Source organism: Lipophrys pholis, assembly GCF_963383615.2.
Source record: "Lipophrys pholis genome assembly, chromosome: 19".
Taxonomy (NCBI): domain Eukaryota; kingdom Metazoa; phylum Chordata; class Actinopteri; order Blenniiformes; family Blenniidae; genus Lipophrys; species Lipophrys pholis.
The window spans coordinates 24,879,054-24,899,474 of record NC_137647.1 but is presented as its reverse complement, the minus strand read 5'-3'; the positions used below and the strand labels follow the sequence as shown (position 1 = coordinate 24,899,474).

General features: G+C 42.6%; 1 protein-coding gene across 4 annotated transcripts in view; it reads right to left on the bottom strand.

Moving 5' to 3' along the window:
- Positions 1 to 385: 385 nt before the first annotated feature.
- The window catches only part of septin12 (septin 12), a 74,936-nt gene continuing 54,900 nt past the window's right edge, over positions 386 to 20,421 (bottom strand). For 2 of the 4 annotated variants that reach the window (XR_013936332.1, XR_013936333.1), the window contains exons 4-11: positions 14,845 to 14,926; positions 14,579 to 14,716; positions 7,966 to 8,083; positions 6,389 to 6,484; positions 4,590 to 4,686; positions 4,366 to 4,417; positions 1,694 to 3,316; positions 386 to 1,615 (exon numbers count right to left, since the gene is read on the bottom strand). Coding sequence is in view for 2 of the 4 variants with exons in the window: in XM_080488119.1 (XP_080344245.1) it covers positions 3,154 to 3,316; positions 4,366 to 4,417; positions 4,590 to 4,686; positions 6,389 to 6,484; positions 7,966 to 8,083; positions 14,579 to 14,716; positions 14,845 to 14,926 (746 nt within the window). In the remaining 2 variants the exon portion in view is untranslated. Of the gene's footprint in view, positions 3,317 to 4,365; positions 4,418 to 4,589; positions 4,687 to 6,388; positions 6,485 to 7,965; positions 8,084 to 14,578; positions 14,717 to 14,844; positions 14,927 to 20,421 lie in introns of all 4 variants that reach the window. The other 2 variants (XM_080488119.1, XM_080488118.1) reach the window with 1 other exon arrangement.

Here is a 20,421-nt window from a genome sequence, read left to right as displayed (position 1 = left end):
CTGACGTTTGTCACCGTCCTCGACCCTCAGACGTTTTGGGAAAAGCAGCTGCTTTCTTTATGCAGCGACAGCAGGTGAACTTGGATTGTTTTCATCAGTAAAGGTATTTATTCTGGCTACAGGAGTATCTATCTGTAATGCAAAGGCTTTTTATACTGCATTTCTGCATGGTAACTTGGTTTTTGTAGGCATAAAAACGGTATTGTGGGGTGGATTGAGTCAGACCAGGACTAGTGAAGGCCTGGGTCTGTTATTGAGTCCATACTTCTCAAAGAATGAGTCAGTGTGGTTGGACAACTACTGTATTTCTAAAACCTTTAACAGAAACACCACATTTGCTCGTGTTCTCTTTCTGTAAAACAGACCTGTGACACTGACATTGTTTGCTGACGTGTTTTAAACTTTAATGAGGTTTTTTCATAGAAATCAGTTCCACTTTTAAGTGTTTTAATAAAATACAGAAAGCACAAATCACACAACAGGGTTTAAGTTGTTAGTAAAAGCTTCTAGAGGAGGTTTTAACTCCGCAGTAACTCTTCTGACTCCTGAACAATAAAACCTTTTTCCTCAGTGATCAGAAGGCCGATGTCTCTGACAACAGGAAGTGGAGGGTTTTTTCCAGCATGCCTTGTTATCTTATCACATCTTTTCAAAATAAATCATGAAAAAAGGAATACAAACTAATATTTATTTCATCAAAACACATTTTTAGAACTGAATGTAAGGTAAAATTATTAATCAAGAAAATTAAAATGATAACCTAAGCTTCTTCTGTAAGATCCCAACAAAATCTGATCCTGAAAAAAGCTTCCGGATGTAAAAGATAAATGTGTTTAGAGATCATCCGAATAAGAAACACATCATCAGCTGCTGACTTTAGAAAAGCATCCATGAGCCTTCCTGGTGTCCTTCCTCACCTCATGGATAGAAAGTAATGTGGAAAACAAAACACACACCATGTTGCCGAAGGTATTTGCTCAGCTCTCCAATTCATTGGATTTAGCTGTTCCAATCTCTTCCACAGCCACAGGTGAATCAAAGACATCAAGCACCTCCGCATGCTTACCATTTCTCTTCAGATTAATGGGAGCTCAGTGAATTCCAGTGATAGGGTGAAACCTGCTCAATAGGTCCAGTCAGGAAATGTCCTAACAATCAACTGTTAGTAGTATTAGAACAAGGTGTTTGGGAATAAAACTGCAATTCAGCCACGAATTGTTAGGCCACAAAACACCTGTGGGTGCTGAGGCGCACAGTACACAGAGGTCAGAGGTTAACCTTCTGCAGGGTCAAAGGTCACAGAGGTCAGAGGTTAACCTTCTGTAGGGTCAAAGAGGTCAGATGTTAACCTTCTGCAAGGTCAAAGGTCACAGAGGTCAGAGGTTAACCTTCTGCAGGGTCAAAGGTCACAGAGGTCAGAGGTTAACCTTCTGTAGGGTCAAAGAGGTCAGATGTTAACCTTCTGCAAGGTCAAAGGTCACAGAGGTCAGAGGTTAACCTTCTGCAGGGTCAAAGGTCACAGAGGTCAGAGGTTAACCTTCTGTAGGGTCAAAGGTCACAGAGGTCAGAGGTTAACCTTCTGCAGGGTCAAAGGTCACAGAGGTCAGAGGTTAACCTTCTGCAGGGTCAAAGGTCACAGAGGTCAGAGGTTGACCTTCTGCAGAGTCAAAGGTCACAGAGGTCAGAGGTTAACTTTCTGCAGGGTCAAAGGTCACAGACCTCAAGACTTCATGTGATCTTCAGCTCATCTGAAGAACAGTGTGTAGAGGCATCTGACTTCATGGTACCAAGGAAAAGGGGCTGTTGGGCTTTGCTCCATATTTCCAGTGAAAGATATTTTGGATCATTTACTGCCCCCAACTCTGTGAGAACAGTTTGCTGTCCCCTTCCTGTTCCAACATGACGGCACCAGTGGACGGTCCCAGAGCTCTTTACATCCAGAATCACATTCACCCATTCACAGACACATTCACGGACCAATGGAGGCTGTCCATTGGGAACAGTTTGGGGTTCAGTGTCTTGCTCAAAGACACTTCGGCCTGTGGAAAGGTGGAGACGGGACCAACTGAGCCATGCCACCCCGGTTTAAGAATCGGCTGTCACTCAAGTTGACACAACGTGAAGGCAGGCGGGCAAATACTTTTGGCAATATAGTGTATTTAATTCCTGGAAGATTTCCACTGATTCTCCTTCTGTAACAACTCATTGACCAAATGTTCTGGTGTCATTCAGGTCCAATGACATGTTGGTCTCACGGAGAGCTCATCCAGAACTGAAAGACATACTGGAGGTGAATAAGAATGGACCAGAACACTTTCCTTTGCATGCCCGTGATCACCACGAGTGCAAACAGTGCAAATCACTGCATGCTTGAGACTGTTCACAAAACATTTGATCAGATTGTGTTCATCAATCTGAATCACATCTATATCATAAAGTACACAAAGAAAAGCTGTGGTGGGTCAGCTGGGAAATGCTTCCAGCAGAACAACTGCAGTATTTCTAAATGATGACTGCAACCATGCTTCATGGAGCGTGATGTTCTGTCAAAATCCACAGAGCATCAGCTTGAACACGTGTGCACACACAGTTAGGCCTGTTCAAAATACAGAGCTGCTGCACTTACAAAGGCAGTCCTGTAGTTTGAATCCCAGGGATATGGATATAAAATCAGCCAAGACTAGCTGACAGAAAGACCCGGACGATGGCTCCATGAAGAAAGAGTGATTCAGCAGAACTGGGAGCAGTGGAAAGTTGATCTTCCTCCTCTGTGTCATGAAGCAGCGTAATGTAAAGAGCATGTCTCTGTCCTCTGTCCTCTGTCCTCTACCTTTTGCTATGTCTCCCTGCTCAGGCACACCAGATTCAGATTACTGAGCTCTCCTGATAAGAGTTTTATGCATGTTTCCAATTTTGTCCAGCAGGTTTTGGATTTACTCCCACAACCTGTGTTATCTCAGTGAGATCCAGTGTTCCAGGTACTGGTGCTGCTGGTTTCACGCCCTGCTGTCTGCTGTCAGGACCGCCAAATACTACTCTCATTCATTTCACCTGTGTCAACACTCCAACTGGAAATACCCGTCCTGTTTCCCCGAGGAGACTCGGAGGAGGAGGAAGAGGAGGAGGAGGAGGAAGAGGAGAGCCATGCAGACATCAGAGGTGGCTGTCTGTCTCTCTCTTGTCCGTCCCGTTCTCCAGAGGCCAGGCGGACAGTCCCAGTTCTCTGAAGGTAATGTTGCTCTCATTGAGCCGCCGGACTCGGTACTTCTCGTACAGGATGTTGTGAGTCACGTCTTTCAGGTCCTGGAGGTGAGACCTGTGTTTACACAAAGAATGAGCACAGATCAAAGGATTGGTTTGAGCAGTTTGAAATTCTGCAGCTGGAGACTAAAGTCCCAGTAGAACCCGATGTTTGTGGAATAACAACAATGAGATGTTCCCTCTGATGTCACAGAGCTGATGGACCTGGAGGTCTCTGCTGAAGCCTCGCCTTCAGTCTGATCGTCTCCACAAAACCATCACATCACTTTGACCCACAAATCAAAAGCTTTAATCTCAGAATTTGGAATTTTTCCAAACGTTTCATTTTGTGTGGCTTAAGTCTTTTTCTATGCAAAGAAAATTGTGTCAAGAACAAACTTCTTTTTTTTTACTCCTCAGCGAGTGTGACGGTTCAACTGGATGAACTAATAACTAACTAACTAACTAAATAACTAACTCAACCCTGCATAGTTTATTAATCTATTCATTAATTGAGTGGTCGGGGTTGAGGGGTTCTCAGTGAGCCACACTGCTGGGACCATTCAACCCAAACCTGGGACCACTGGAACCTCACCTGGACCATTCAACCCAAACCTCGGACCACTGGAACCTCACCTGGACCATTCAACCCAAACCTCGGACCACTGGAACCTCACCTGGACCATTCAACCCAAACCTCGGACCACTGGAACCTCACCTGGACCATTCAACCCAAACCTCTGACCACTGGAACCTCACCTGGACCATTCAACCCAAACCAAGGAACCTCAGAACATTCTATACTGTGAAATACAGGTTCTTTGTTATTGTATTGTGTAACCACGAGTTATATTGTCTGGGGATAAAATCTCTGGATCTCTGGAGGCTAAAGGAGGTTCTAAAAGAAGCAACAAGCCTCCTTTCCTTTGCTCATTGAGAATTCAGACGGTCCTCATCATGGCCGCCACACAAAACACTTTTGGGGTGAAGGAGAAGTGGACAGAGACGGAGACAGGAGGGACAATTTGGACGTAGCCAGTGTTTGTTCACAGTTTGTACCCCTGTTATCTTGTCATGGTGTCTGGTTGGACGTGTACAAGCCTCTGAATGAAACAGAAAACTCACCTGATGAGAAGATCTCGCAGGTTGGCAAACTCACAGTGTTCCACATTTTCAACTGGAGAAGAGAAAAAAACTAAATTAGGTTTCATTCTAGAGAACAAGAAGCAAGAAGTTGTGCTGTTGGACTTTGTATTTCCACATTTCACAGACTCTCTTCAGATTGAGGGCTGTGCTGAATCAGCTGCTACAGCCACTGGAGTGTCTGTGGATGGTCAAAGCATACTTGCCTTCGATAATCCCCCACTTAGTTTTGCGGCCCAGCACCTTGTTCCCGTTGACCTGGTGCTCTCGGTCAGTTCCCACCACAGCAAAGGGAAGGCTTTCCTAAACAAATCATCACATGTGTTGGCCGCAATAAATGACTGCCACAGTTATTCTCCACAGCAAAGCTACTGCAGGAGATGAGTTTAGAAGCAAGAAACAGGCAACAACAGGAAGTTTGTGAACCCGTTTCTGCATGAACCGACAAAGAAATGTGAAATCTATCATGAATTGCATTTTGCAGCATTCTTAAGGATAAAAAATATCTCGACCCATCAGCAGCGTTCACTGGAGAGAGTGAATGATGATCTAGTTAAACTCTTAAAATCTTGGGCTGCATTTGGGCTTCCAAAGAAATGGAGCAAAAACAATCCACTTCTTTAATATTCTCAAAATACTAAACAGAAAATATTGATTAAAATTAGGGACGCACCGATACCGAAACCGATACCGATACCGGTATCGGTTCGGTGGCAGTTTTCTGAGTACAAGTACTCATGCCTGTGCGGGGGCCCAAAGGGAAACTCCAGAATAGGGGCTGACAGGTCAGGGAACACGGGAAACTACAGACTGGGGGGGAACATGGCACACACAAGACTGAGGGGGGAACAGGCCAGGGGGACGGGGATGGGAGGGACAGGCCAGATGGGAACAGGTCACGGGGGGGGGGGGGGGGCAGGAGAGGCAGGAACAGGTGACCGAACTGGTGAGTCTGCTGGTCCATGATGGTCGGATCGTTCTGTCAGGGTTGTGCAGGTGGACCCAAACACAGACTCAGCCAGTTTCGTAAAAAACAGGTTTATTACAACAAAAGGTCCAGGTAACACGAGGAGACACAAGAGACACGATGAGCAGACAAGAGGCGAGACAAGTTGACGAAGAGGCGAGACATGTTGACGAGATGATCCGATAAGGACAACAGAGGGAGAGGAGTTTGAATAGGAAGGGGTGGACATGTGGGACATTGGTTAATTGGAAACACGAGGTGAGACACAGAGGAGGACACAGAGACCTGACAAGAAGCAGCCTTGTCAAAGAAAATTAAAATGCAGTTTGGATGATTGATTATTCATTTTTATTTACGGGTTAAAAAATGCTGTTTAATCTGAAAGTGAAAAAGCCTTTTGGTTTCTTTCTGTTTCTATTAAAACATTTCTAATTGATTTTTGATTTGCTTCCATACATCACAATGTAGGACTGTTGTTTAAATAACATCTGTGGGGAAAAACAGATGTGTGCATTGGCCTAAGTACTCGGTATCGGTATTGGTATCGGTGAGTACTCAAATGCAAGTACTCATACACTACTCATTTTGGAAACAAGTGGTATCGGTGCATCCCTAATTAAGATAATTGATCCTCGCCCCCAATGCCAATTTGTAGTGAAAATAACTCTACGTTTACATCTTTAACATCCAGAGCAACTGTATTTCTCCAGACTCACACCAACATCCCAGAGAGGGAAAAGAGTCACATTAACTTTTCTATGCTCAGATGTAACTGATAATCCTCAATCAGCAGCTCAATCCAAAACAGATTATACCATGAAAAGACGTACTCTGTCTCATTAAGTTTTATCTGATCATGTACAGGGGAGGCAGTATCATGACTTGGGGCTGCTTTGCACCTTCGGGTTATTCATGCAGAAAACCAAACATTACCAAACACAACACAATATAATTTGTACAGACTATCCCGATGTACTTTATTCTTAAAGTTTCAGTTGAAGTATTTCTCTGAGTAGATGAGGGAGGTGCAAACATTACCCTGATCCTGTCATTGAGAATTCGCTCCTCTTGATCCTCATCATACTCTTCCTGGGGATAAGTTAGAATCCCATTGGCTGCCAAGTCTCTTCTTATCTGGGAAACCACAGATACAGGTCAGGTTAACACATTAAGAGCTCATTAACTCACCACCAACAACCCACCAGCTCCTACAAGCTTTGAAAAGCACAGGGCCACTCAGCGTTATCATTGGGTTGTGATGAGGAGGAACCATCAGAACCATCAGAATGATTTGTACTAAACAGGTGAAAGTTCCTGTATGAACCAAGAAGGTTGGAGGTTTTCTTAGAACCCTTTGGGGGAGAGTGGATCCATCACTGGGTTCTTTGTGGAATAGACCTGGAAAAACTTCTCTTGCTTTTGTTTGCAAGGTTCCTGCTTTTTAAGTTGAGAGAGTCTGTAGTGAGGGGGTGTGAACCTTTCTTCAAGGCCATCTTGTGAGCTCCAGAGAACCCTGCTGCGTTCAGCATGACAGGTTTCTGTAGTTCCACTGCAAAGCCACAAGAGGGGGCCGGCTCCAAGCACATTACTACAGTGCCGAGGCTCTGTTCCTGAATGCCGACTGCCTCAGTCTGATTGTTGACTCATCAAAATTAGAATGCAGGTGGAGACACTTTGTAAAAACACACGCACACACACACCAAAAGAGGGCGCTATGACTCTAAATGGACATGGGCATATCGACTCGTTGAGGGCAGCAATGTGATGACACATGGAGTTTCAGGCAGATTGTAGTATTTAAAGCAGTATCACTTCCTGTTTCATGTACAATCATCAGATTTTATGGTCACACCCTTTTGGGTTTTGCAAAACATTTTTCACAAAAGGCCTTTTGTGTATACTGTTGTGTATACTGTTGTGTATACTGTTGTGCATACTGTTTTGCATACTGTTGTGTATACTGTTGTGTATACTGTTGTGTATACTGTTGTGTATACTGTTTTGTATACTGTTGTGTATACTGTTGTGTATACTGTTGTGCATACTGTTTTGCATACTGTTGTGCATACTGTTGTGTATACTGTTGTGCATACTGTTTTGCATACTGTTGTGCATACTGTTGTGTATACTGTTGTGCATACTGTTGTGTATACTGTTGTGTATACTGTTGTGCATACTGTTGTGCATACTGTTGTGTATACTGTTGTGCATACTGTTGTGTATACTGGCCGGATTTCAGGTCTCTGAATTTTACTGCCCGTAGCAGACGTTACAAATGTGAAAACAATATAGGGGGCGCTATAGAGCCATTTTGCCATACACATAGACAGTAACTTTAGAATATAGCATTTTTGCCACTTCTGATGTGTACAAATTTTCACGGTCACATGAGCACGTTTCGGCAGTAAAACACAGTAAAATTATGATAATAATTCCATACATTCCAATAGGGTTCTCACCACACTCAAGGCTTAGACAACAACAACAACAACAACAACAACAACAACAACAATAATAATAACAATATTAATACTAATAATTCCTTGCAGTCCAATAGGGTTCTTGCCCTTTCAGGGCTCAAACCCTGGTGAGCAATGTAACGTGACGCTCTTTACCCTCTCTTTGAAGTCTTCTCTTTCATCAACAGTGAGCGTGTCAGCTTTGGCGATGACGGGGACGATGCTCACCATCTTCCCCAGCCTCTTCATGAATTCCACATCTATCGGACGTAACCTGAAAACAGGCAGAGAAAACGGAGCGATTGTGGGAAACCTCCGCTTTGCTTTTCTACTCCTTCCCAGAATCTTTTAATCGTTTTTTTTTTTTTTTTTAATGTTTTAATTAGTTTTGCTTAAAACCATCTGTTAAAACTTAATCACACACACAAAAACCTGTACATTGAAAATAAGACTTTTTTTTACAAGACAACCGTGTGATGAAAGGATGAAAGGATGAAAGGATGAAAGGACAGTGTTTGCTTTTTCAGTACATCAAGTGAGAATCTTATCTAATTTAAAGATCAAATTTGTGAAAGTGATGTGAATATGATCTTATTTTTAGTCAGTCACTGTTAGAAAGATTTTTAATAGTGCTTTGTAAATGTTATGAAACTAAAACAGTCAGTTTAAAATGGTCTTCATCACCCAAACAGTTTAAAATATCTCAAGGTGCAGAGTTAACCTGGTTTGTTTCTTTAGGTTTAAGATGTTCATCATGTTTTACAAAAGTAAATAGTATTAACCCCTTTGTATGTTTTTGGTATAGTGGGATTAAACATGTGCAATGGTCCAGGGGCCTCATCTCTAAAGGCTGCTGAAGCACTAAAGGTCCTGAAAGATACGTACGCCACTTCCCACTAAACGTTTGTAATGTAAACAAATAAACTGAGCTGGAGAATGTTGGTCCCGGTACGCCAACTTAGAACCTTGAGCAGCACATTCTGGAGACGGAGAACCTGGTGGTGCTGATGGTGAGGTGGAGAATTGAACCAGATTCATCTCAGATATTTAATATCTTCAAATATCAGACTTATTGATCCACGTGATCATAAACAACCGAGCTGCAGAGTTCTAGATGTTTCTTTAGTGGAACGTTCCTACTGAATCAGTAGAACCATGTTCATATGTTAAACTTTCATCTTCAAACTATACAGAGGATAGAACTGGTTGATTATTAATGATACAGAGCGGTGGATAGAACTGATTGATTATTAATAATACAGAGCGGTGGATAGAACTGATTGATTATTAATGATACAGAGCGGAGGATAGAACTGATTGATTATTAATGATACAGAGCGGTGGATAGAACTGATTGATTATTAATGATACAGAGCGGTGGATAGAACTGATTGATTATTGATGATACAGAGCGGTGGATAGAACTGATTGATTATTGATGATACAGAGCGGTGGATAGAACTGATTGATTATTGATGATACAGAGCAGTGGATAGAACTGATTGATTATTAATAATACAGAGCGGTGGATAGAACTGATTGATTATTAATGATACAGAGCGGTGGATAGAACTGATTGATTATTGATGATACAGAGCGGTGGATAGAACTGATTGATTATTGATGATACAGAGCGCTGGATAGAACTGATTGATTATTAATGATACAGAGCGGTGGATAGAACTGATTGATTATTAATGATACAGAGCGGTGGATAGAACCGATTGATTATTGATGATACAGAGCGGTGGATAGAACCGATTGATTATTAATGATACAGAGCGGTGGATAGAACTGATTGATTATTAATGATACAGAGCGGTGGATAGAACTGATTGATTATATGATACAGAGCAGTGGATAGAACTGATTGATTATTAATAATACAGAGCGGTAGATAGAACTGATTGATTATTAATAATACAGAGCGGTGGATAGAACTGATTGATTATTAATGATACAGAGCGGTAGATAGAACTGATTGATTATCAATAATACAGAGCGGTAGATAGAACTGATTGATTATCAATAATACAGAGCGGTGGATAGAACTGATTGATTATTAATGATACAGAGCGGTGGATAGAACCGATTAATTATTGATAATACAGAGCGGTGGATAGAACTGATTGATTATTAATGATACAGAGCGGTGGATAGAACCGATTAATTATTAATGATACAGAGCGGTGGACAGAACCGATTAATTACTAATGATACAGAGCGGTGGATAGAACCGATTAATTACTAATGATACAGAGCGGTGGATAGAACCGATTAATTATTGAAAATACAGAGCGGTGGATAGAAGTGATTGTTTATTAATGATACAGAGTGGTCGATAGAACCGATTGATTATTAATGATACAGAGTGGTCGATAGAACCGATTAATTATTGATAATACAGAGCGGTGGATAGAACTGATTGATTATTAATGATACAGAGCAGTGGATAGAACCGATTAATTATTGATAATACAGAGCGGTGGATAGAACCGATTAATTATTGATAATACAGAGCGGCGGATAGAACTGATTGATTATTAATGATACAGAGCGGTGGATAGAACCGATAGATTATTAATGATACAGAGCAGTGGATAGAACCGATTAATTATTGATAATACAGAGCAGTGGATAGAACCGATTGATTATTAATAATACAGAGCGGTGGATAGAAGTGATTGATTATTAATGATACAGAGCGGTGGATAGAACTGATTGATTATTAATGATACAGAGCGGTGGATAGAACTGATAGATTATTAATGATACAGAGCGGTGGATAGAACTGATAGATTATTAATGATACAGAGCAGTGGATAGAACCGATTAATTATTGATAATACAGAGCAGTGGATAGAACCGATTAATTATTAATGATACAGAGCGGTGGATAGAACCGATTAATTATTGATAATACAGAGCGGTTGATAGAACTGATTGATTATTGATAATACAGAGCGGTCGGTAGAACTGATTGATTATTAATGATACAGAGCGGTGGATAGAACTGATTGATTATTGATAATACAGAGCGGTGGATAGAACTGATTGATTATTAATGATACAGAGCAGTGGATAGAACTGATTGATTATTAATGATACAGAGCGGTGGATAGAACTGATTGATTATTGATAATACAGAGCGGTGGATAGAACTGATTGATTATTAATGATACAGAGCGGTGGATAGAACTGATTGATTATTAATGATACAGAGCGGTGGATAGAACTGATAGATTATTAATGATACAGAGCGGTGGATAGAACTGATTGATTATTAATGATACAGAGCGGTGGATAGAACTGATAGATTATTAATGATACAGAGCAGTGGATAGAACCGATTAATTATTGATAATACAGAGCAGTGGATAGAAGTGATTGATTATTAATGATACAGAGCGGTGGAGAGAACCGATAGATTATTAATGATACAGAGCAGTGGATAGAACCGATTAATTATTGATAATACAGAGCGGTGGATAGAACTGATTGATTATTGATAATACAGAGCGGTTGGTAGAACTGGTTGATTATTAATAATACAGAGCAGTGGATAGAACTGATTGATTATTAATGATACAGAGCGGTGGATGGAACTGATTGATTATTAATGATACAGAGCGGTGGATAGAACCGATTAATTATTGATAATACAGAGCGGTGGATAGAACTGATTGATTATTAATGATACAGAGCGGTGGATGGAACTGATTAATTATTGATAATACAGAGCGGTGGATAGAACTGATTGATTATTAATGATACAGAGTGGTCGATAGAACCGATTAATTATTGATAATACAGAGCAGTGGATAGAACTGATTGATTATTGATAATACAGAGCGGTTGGTAGAACTGGTTGATTATTAATACTACAGAGCGGTGGATAGAACTAATTGATTGATAATACAGAGCGGTGGATAGAACTGATTGATTATTAATGATACAGAGCGGTGGATAGAACCGATTAATTATTGATAATACAGAGCGGTGGATAGAACTGATTGATTATTAATGATACAGAGCGGTGTATAGAACCGATTAATTATTGATAATACAGAGCGGTGGATAGAACTGATTGATTATTAATGATACAGAGCGGTGGATAGAACTGATTGATTATTAATGATACAGAGCGGTGGATAGAACCGATTGATTATTAATGATACAGAGCGGTGGATAGAACCGATTAATTATTAATGATACAGAGCGGTGGATAGAACCGATTAATTATTGATAATACAGAGCGGTTGATAGAACTGATTGATTATTGATAATACAGAGCGGTCGGTAGAACTGATTGATTATTAATGATACAGAGCGGTGGATAGAACTGATTGATTATTGATAATACAGAGCGGTGGATAGAACTGATTGATTATTAATGATACAGAGCGGTGGATAGAACTGATTGATTATTGATAATACAGAGCGGTGGATAGAACTGATTGGGGGCCTCTAAGAACAAGTGGGGGTGTTGACCTGTGGGACTTTGTGTTCTTAATTGATCTAATGTGTGTGACTTGCTTTCAGGTGTGGGCGTGGCTACACACGGGTGTGGGCGTGGCTACACACAGATGTGGGCGTGGCTACACACAGGTGTGGGCATGGCTACACACAGGTGTGGGCATGGCTACACACAGGTGGTGGTGCAATTCAATAAAAGGCTGCTGCTCCTCGCATGCAGGCCAGAGGCCATGAAGGCTGGATTGAGTTTTTCCTTCCTAAACAACTCTTCACCTGAGTCAGCAGGACTGCGCCAACAGTGTCACCCCAAATCTTATTTTGCTCGTGCTCGTGCTATGTGCTAGGGTACTCCATGCAAAACTTCCTGTTTATATGACAATCTACGTAATTACAGTACCTAATATTAACATTTACATAATTTCAGAAACTTTTTCCTAAAAGGAGGTTTTCTGGCCTTGAGTTGGGAATGGTCAGTATCACCTGGTGATGGTCCAACATATAGGTTAACTAGAAATAACTGACATCCTGAGGGGTGGACCTGGGCTGGACCTGGGCTGGACCTGGGCTGGACCTGGGCTGGACCTGGGGTGGACCTGGGGTGGACCTGGGGTGGACCTGGGCTGGACCTGGGGTGGACCTGAGGTGGACCTGGGGTGGACCTGGGGTGGACCTGGGCTGGACCTGGGGTGGACCTGGGCTGGACCTGGGGTGGACCTGGCTCCCGGCTTAATATATTGATGCAATATTCTCCACTGGGCAAACAAACCCTCACAGTCATTAACGATTGTTCCTCTCCAGAATCAGTCATTTATATCTTTTTTTTAAACCAAATAATTTTTGATATTTGTTTTATCTCCATTCCTTATTTATTCCAAATCTTTACCCCACAGATCGTGACACAGAAACTTTTCAGAGTCGTGCACATTTATCATCAAACCTTTTCTCTCTTTGTTGACTTATGGAGCCAGCGGTGGAAATGATTTTAAGTGCGAATGCAGGAGTAGGGCTTTAAACTACAGACCTATGGAACATTTCCAGAAAGGGCAAAATGAGACCAAGAAGAGGGAAACGTTGGAAGACACTGAGAAGGATGACATGTGCAGCAGTAGGATTCGTTTCTTCTCGTTCAACAAGCTGAATATAAAGACAATACAAGGGAAATAGTCTGAAGTTTAGTGCTGCAGCAAGTAAAGCCTAAAATATCTGGTTATTCTGAAATAAGTCAACATAAAGAGTTAAACACATTTGATTAACACGATGTTTTTTTTATCATATAAAGAAGAGGATTTATAATAGTATGAGACATCCTGACATCAATCATGAAGAAAAACTCTTTTACAAAAGTTTTTCAAGTGAAACTTTCCTAAGCGTTCATGTTCTCCATCTCCGGGTACTCAGCACGAATGTGTAGAACTGCACTAAAGACTTGAACTGCTCATCTGTGAATAGACAGACGACCAGAACCTGTCAGGTCTCTGTCTGTCCCCGTGTCTCACCTCGTGTTTCCATTTAACCAACGGCCCTCTCCCTCTGTGTGCTCCCATCGTTGTGTTCCACTTGTGTCCATGCCTTCCTCGTGTATTTAAACCCCTCTCCCTCTGTTGCCCCTTGTCTTTGTGTTGCTCCTTGTCTTTGTGTTGCCCCTTGTCTTTGTGTTGCCCCTTGTCTTTGTGTTGCTCCTTGTCTTTGTGTTGCCCCTTGTGTTCGGGTTGCCCTTGTCTTTGTGTTGCCCCTTGTCTTTGTGTTGCCCCTTGTCTTTGGGTTGCCCCTTGTCTTCGGGTTGCCCCTTGTCTTTGGGTTGCCCCTTGTCTTCGTGTTGCCCCTTGTCTTCGTGTTGCCCCTTGTCTATGTCTTGCTCCTGTGTCCCTGCGTTTTCCTCCTGTTCCACGGACGTCTGGACAATAAGCCTGTTTTTACAGAACTTGGTGAGTCTGCACTTGCATCCACCTTTAAATCCCTGACAGAACCATGGCAGATACCAGAGCAATGATTGTGTTGCTCATTTTTAAATTAAGCTGTGCATCTACAACAAGGTGAATATGTATACCATAGAGCAGGGGTTCTCCAGGATGGAGAACCCCTGTTCTAGAGTGTTCCTGTACGGTGACGCAGCCCAAAGGCACCTGGAGCGTGCTTTCCTCTGCGCTATAGAACAACACTGTCAGTGGGAAACAGTTGCCCTCTGCACATGAACGTTTGTGAGAAAGGGTAAATAATGCCAGTTCTAAGTCCTGAGACGTTGGGCCTGAAGGACTGTGTAGTCTGGTCCACCGGGGACATGAGCTGGACTGACCTGTGCCCTGTGGCAGGCAGGAAGTAGATACAGCAGTGCACTCTGCTGTCGGGTATTCTCCTCTTGCGGGTCACATGCAGTTCTTCTCGCAGGTACTTCTCATACTGCTGGTTGACATACTCCATGACGGGCTCCCAGCTGCAGGAGGAGCAGCACAGTCAGTCAGAGGCACAGAGGGAAGACCTGTTACTCTAACAGTGTGTGTGTGAACAGACAAGCAGAAGCCAGTTGTACTTCCTTTCTCTGTTCACCCTCCCTTCACTCACCAGTTCTCGTTATTGATCTGGTCTCCAAATCCCGGAGTGTCGACCACAGTCAGCTTCATCTTCACCCCCTTTTCTTCGATCACTGCAGACAGAAACAGACGCTGCTTATCGTTCAGACATTTTTACTCCTAATGTAGCAAAGGAGGAGAGAAAATCACAAACAAAAAGACCACGAGCATTTTAAATGGTGACTTCCTTTCTCTAGAAACAACTAATGAAGAAGGAAAGTATCTTTAATGGGCGTCGGGACATGAAGACTCGTGTTCATCATGGAGCGACGCAGAGAATGAAATGTGAAGTTATGGAACTCTGCTTCTGTCTCATAAAGAAGGATGTGTAATGTTCAGTCTGAGTTCCAGGAGGACCTGTGTCAGCACTGTGGGAACCTCTGTGCTGCTCTTGGTGTCCTTCAATACAGACTCAAAACAGTTCAGCCTTTAAGAAGGAGCTGTCTGTCTTCAGAGTGAGACAAACTCCTGATGCAGAGGTTGGACTGGGACTTTGTCTCTTCTTGCAAGAATAATGGAATAAAATGGTCTTAAACTTTTTCAACTCGCTCTCATTCTGATTCCTGAGTTTTCTGTCCCCCTGAAGGTTTCTTAGTAGGAAAATCCCTCCATCTCCTCCCTCTTCTCCATGTCCGGGTGGTGGTGGTGTCAGTCTGAGCACCGTCACCCAGATCACCTGATTAAGAACCTTCCTGCAGGTGGAGAGCCCACAGGAAGGTGGAGAGCCCACAGGAAGGTGGAGAGCCCACAGGAAGGTGGAGAGCCCACAGGAAGGTGGAGAGCCTACAGGAAGGTGGCGCCTGGCGTGGGACATGAACCCTCTACCTTGAGGTTGTGAGTCTGATGCTCTACCAGCTGAGCTGGACGGGGGTTTTAGGAAAATTCTCCTGACAAACACATTGATGCAAAACAGCGAATAAATCTGAATTTGGGGACTAAAAAAAGAATTTGCTATCTTGGAAAATATCTGAAACATCAAAACAAGACTGAGAAAAAAGATTTCAAAATATTGGAAAAAAGAGAATATGTTATAAAGTCAACAAATGAAATGAATGAGTTATTGTCTGAAACAAGATTCACAACTTTTGAAATCATTCAATCACAATCATTGTAAATGTCTCCCAGTACTTAATGCAGCAAGAACACCGGCTGTATAAACCTGGTGAAGAGTGCACGTTTGGTGTGTCACTCTCCAGCTCAGTGTGGCTTCACACCCTGTTTACACCACAAAGTGGAGCGGACAAGTGTCCCGTTTACACGTCATCATTTGGAAAACAAGGCTGTTGTTCACACGTGCAGATAACAGATAATGTGCTATAAACACTACCAACGGGAGTAGGTGGACATTCTAGTGGTGTCCTGGTGCACATGGTGCTGTGGTGTACATGGTGCTGTGGTGTACATGGTGCTGTGGTGCACATGGTGCTGTGGTGTATATGGTGCTGTGGTGCACATGGTGCTGTGGTGTATGTGGTGCACATTGTGCTGTGGTGCACATGGTGCTGTGGTGCACATGGTGCTGTGGTGTATATGGTGCTGTGGTGCACATGGTGCTGTGGTGTATGTGGTGCACATGGTGCTGTGGTGCACATGGTGCTGTGGTGCACATGGTGCTGTGGTGTATATGGTGCTGTGGTGTATATGGTGCTGTGGTGCACATGGTGCTGTGGTGTATGTGGTACACATGGTGCTGTGGTGCACATGGTGCTGTGGTGCACATTGTGCTGTGGTGCACATGGTGTTGTGGTGTACATGGTGCTGTGGTGTACATGGTGTTGTGGTGTATATGGTGCTGTGGTGCACATGGTGCTGTGGTGTATGTGGTGCACATTGTGCTGTGGTGCACATGGTGCTGTGGTGCACATGGTGCTGTGGTGTATATGGTGCTGTGGTGCACATGGTGCTGTGGTGTATGTGGTGCACATGGTGCTGTGGTGCACATGGTGCTGTGGTGCACATGGTGCTGTGGTGCACATGGTGTTGTGGTGTACATGGTGCTGTGGTGCACATGGTGCTGTGGTGTATATGGTGCTGTGGTGCACATGGTGCTGTGGTGTATATGGTGCTGTGGTGCACATGGTGCTGTGGTGTATGTGGTGCACATGGTGCTGTGGTGCACATGGTGCTGTGGTGCACATTGTGCTGTGGTGCACATGGTGTTGTGGTGTACATGGTGTTGTGGTGTACATGGTGCTGTGGTGTATATGGTGCTGTGGTGTACATGGTGCTGTGGTGTACATGGTGTTGTGGTGTACATGGTGCTGTGGTGTACATGGTGCTGTGGTGTACATGGTGTTGTGGTGTACATGGTGTTGTGGTGTACATGGTGCTGTGGTGTACATGGTGTTGTGGTGTACATGGTGCTGTGGTGTACATGGTGCTGTGGTGCACATGACCAATAGCACCTTCTCCACCCTAGGTGAGGACAGGATGCACCATGGAAAGGTCTCTAGTCTATCACAGAACAAAGACACACACACACACACACACACACACACACACACACACACACACACACACACACACACACACACACACACACACACACACACACACACACACACACACACACACACACACACCAAGCTGTATATACTGTAGGTAGTTAGAATCTGTGTTTTATTAGTTTTCATTGTAACTAAATCTAATTGTTGGAATCATACTTGCTGTTTTATTAATGAGCACAAAGGTGAATGAAATGTCGACTCTTCTGTGTGAAGAACTCCAAACCCCTTCAAGCTTTACTGTTAATTCTGGGAACTGTAATTAATGTAACTATAATTCAAATTCCTAATGAACTGTTTTTCTTATGAGACTGACAGAACTCAGTTGGGTATAATTTCCTGTTAAACAGGCGGAGCTCCCGAGGTGTCTGATACAGATCAGATTAATATTTCAATAAAAGAATTAATATCTATCTTTGATAGTTATTAATCATCGATAGCCAACCTGCCAAAAAAACAACATAATTGGTACCCAATGCGCGGACTCCCAAAATAAATGGTAGCAGGTGAACCTTATGAGGTAAGAAATCCCTACATACATAAACATTTCCACGGTACAAAGGAAAGCTTACTTTGCTGGTCTCCCAACATATAATAAACTAAAATCTATATATTAAAAAGAATAATAAAGTCACATTGTTCTACAGATGAATAGCTAATAAATATTGTTTACAAAAATAAAATAATATATTCAGTCTGTAGCTAAAGTTGATGCTTGTTATCATGAAGTTTATGGTGATAGAATAAATGTATCTATTTATTTATCATATTTTGAAGAGTATAATTCCATTCCATTATATTTATTATATATTATACTTCATTGTATTAATTTAAAAAATGTTTTAAAAAAAGATACCTTTTCAACATAGTCTTAATATGCTAGCATTAACATGATTACATAAGTAAAAGTTAAATATATTTCTAAAGGTACAGTATATTTATGGAGAATGGGTGGGATTTAATATGTTGACATGCAACCTGATTATATTTCTGCTTGTTTTGTTTTTCTCTTCAGTATTACTTCTGTTATGTTAAGTTTTTTCTCTTGTATTACTGATGTCCTGGGTAACTATGGGTTTTCAAGGGACAGGCTAAAATAAGCCTTGGCTTCTGCCTAACGTGTGCGTGAACTTCAAAACACTATAACCTGAATGAACAAAATTCAACTTTTGCACTGAAACCAAAAGAAACCATTCATTCTGGTACTTATTCAGTTTAATTAGAGAAATAACTGGTTGATGGGTGTAAACTGTTTATAAATTAAACAAAGCACCCCCCCCCCCCCCCCCCCCCCCCCCCCCAGATCCCAGACGAGGGACGAACACCTCAGACCTGTTCTGAGAATGGTCACAACCAAACTACCACCTTCAATGCACTGGCAAAAAGTGCATTCTTCCCACTAAAAGGGATGTAATCATTAACACTGTAATGCCTTTTTATGTTTATGTTAAGTTTGATATGTATGCATCTGGTTCTGACCCGGCCCGTCTGTCACATTTTATAAGTCAGGGTGGCCCCTGAGCCAAAAAGGTTTGCCCGCCCCTGCTGAAGACTCATTTCTGTCAGATTGTAATAATACTGCAGATCACACAACTCTCCCTTCACGTGTGGATACACATGTTATTTAGGACTGGTATGTTATCCATATTTACTATAACAAGCAACAGAAATAGGGATGTGATCCGTTGTTTCCCTGCCCCACAGGATCTCAGCATCACCAATACTTCCATGCAGTGCAAACCCAGAGATCCAGAATAGATGTATTCCAAGTAGGGGTGGGAATTGATAAGATTTTATTAATATCAATGCCATTGTCAATTCTGCTTTTCAATCCCATTCCTTATCAATTCTCCTAACGATTCCTGAGTGTTTTTTTGAGGGGAAAAAACATAGTTTTACAGTCTTCTGCACCAAAAAAAAAAACAATTTCATTTTTCCGTTAAAAAAGAACAGTCAAATGTGTATTTGCCTTCTTTGCCCCCTGGAATTTACACTGTTTCAAATTTTGCGCTGTTGACAAGTGAACCCTCTCTGGGAGGCGGAGCCTGGAGAGAAATGAGGAAGTGACAAACGAGGAGGAACGCGTTCTCTCGGTCTGCAGGGAATCCTGTTTTCATATCGAGTTGGTCGATTCCCATCCCTAATTCCAAGCCTCACTCACATACTGTATAGTTTCCAATAGAAGAGCATCCCCCTTTGTCGAAGATGTGGAGCGCACGAACAAAGAACAAACCTCACTACTGAATAAAATATGTTATGTAAAATGTTTTTTGCAGTGAGTGCAGAAACAACAGTATGTATATTTTTTTTCCACGGTTATTTATTCTTAACAGTGCTCGGCCCGGGGGTGGGGGAGCAGTCGTCCTATCGCCCTCCTCTCCCTGCTGCTGGAGGCTTGGCGCATGCACAGTTCCACAGTCAACAAAGGCACACGAAACTACCGTATGTTACAAAAAGTTTTAAGATGCATTAACACATACCAGTGAAAAGTCCCGAAATGCATGAATCTCGATTTGTGACAGTGGATCACGATTGTGACCAAGATGATATCCTTCAGGGCAGAGTCATCACGGACAGCCGCGACCTGGCATCATATGTTGCAATCAGCACGAAACGGTGGTGAGTCATCGCGAGTCATTATGCACTGTCACCATTATTGTTGCACGGTCCTGCGTGCCATTGTGCATCGTCATTTTCTCTCACTAATCTGTCAGGAATGTGGTGAATCGTCAGAATTTGGTACATGCAGTGATGGCTTTTGCTATGGGCAGTGAGGGCAGTCGCTGCAGGGTGCAATCAGTGAAGGGGCGCGCCGCACACCAGAGGAAAATAGAATGACGTCATCTAAGCTGCGGAGGTGTGGGTGTTCGCTCAGGGTGCCAAAGAAGTCAGGTCCACGACTGGATATACTGTCAATGTGGCTCCACACACATCATCATCTTTCTACCACCACTGCTGAACAGTTTACGTCGCTCCACATCGTTCAGCATCTAGAGGACAGCCAAATTGCTCAGGCTGGCATGTCGCCATGTCACGGACCCTAACGAACAAGAATACATTGCGAA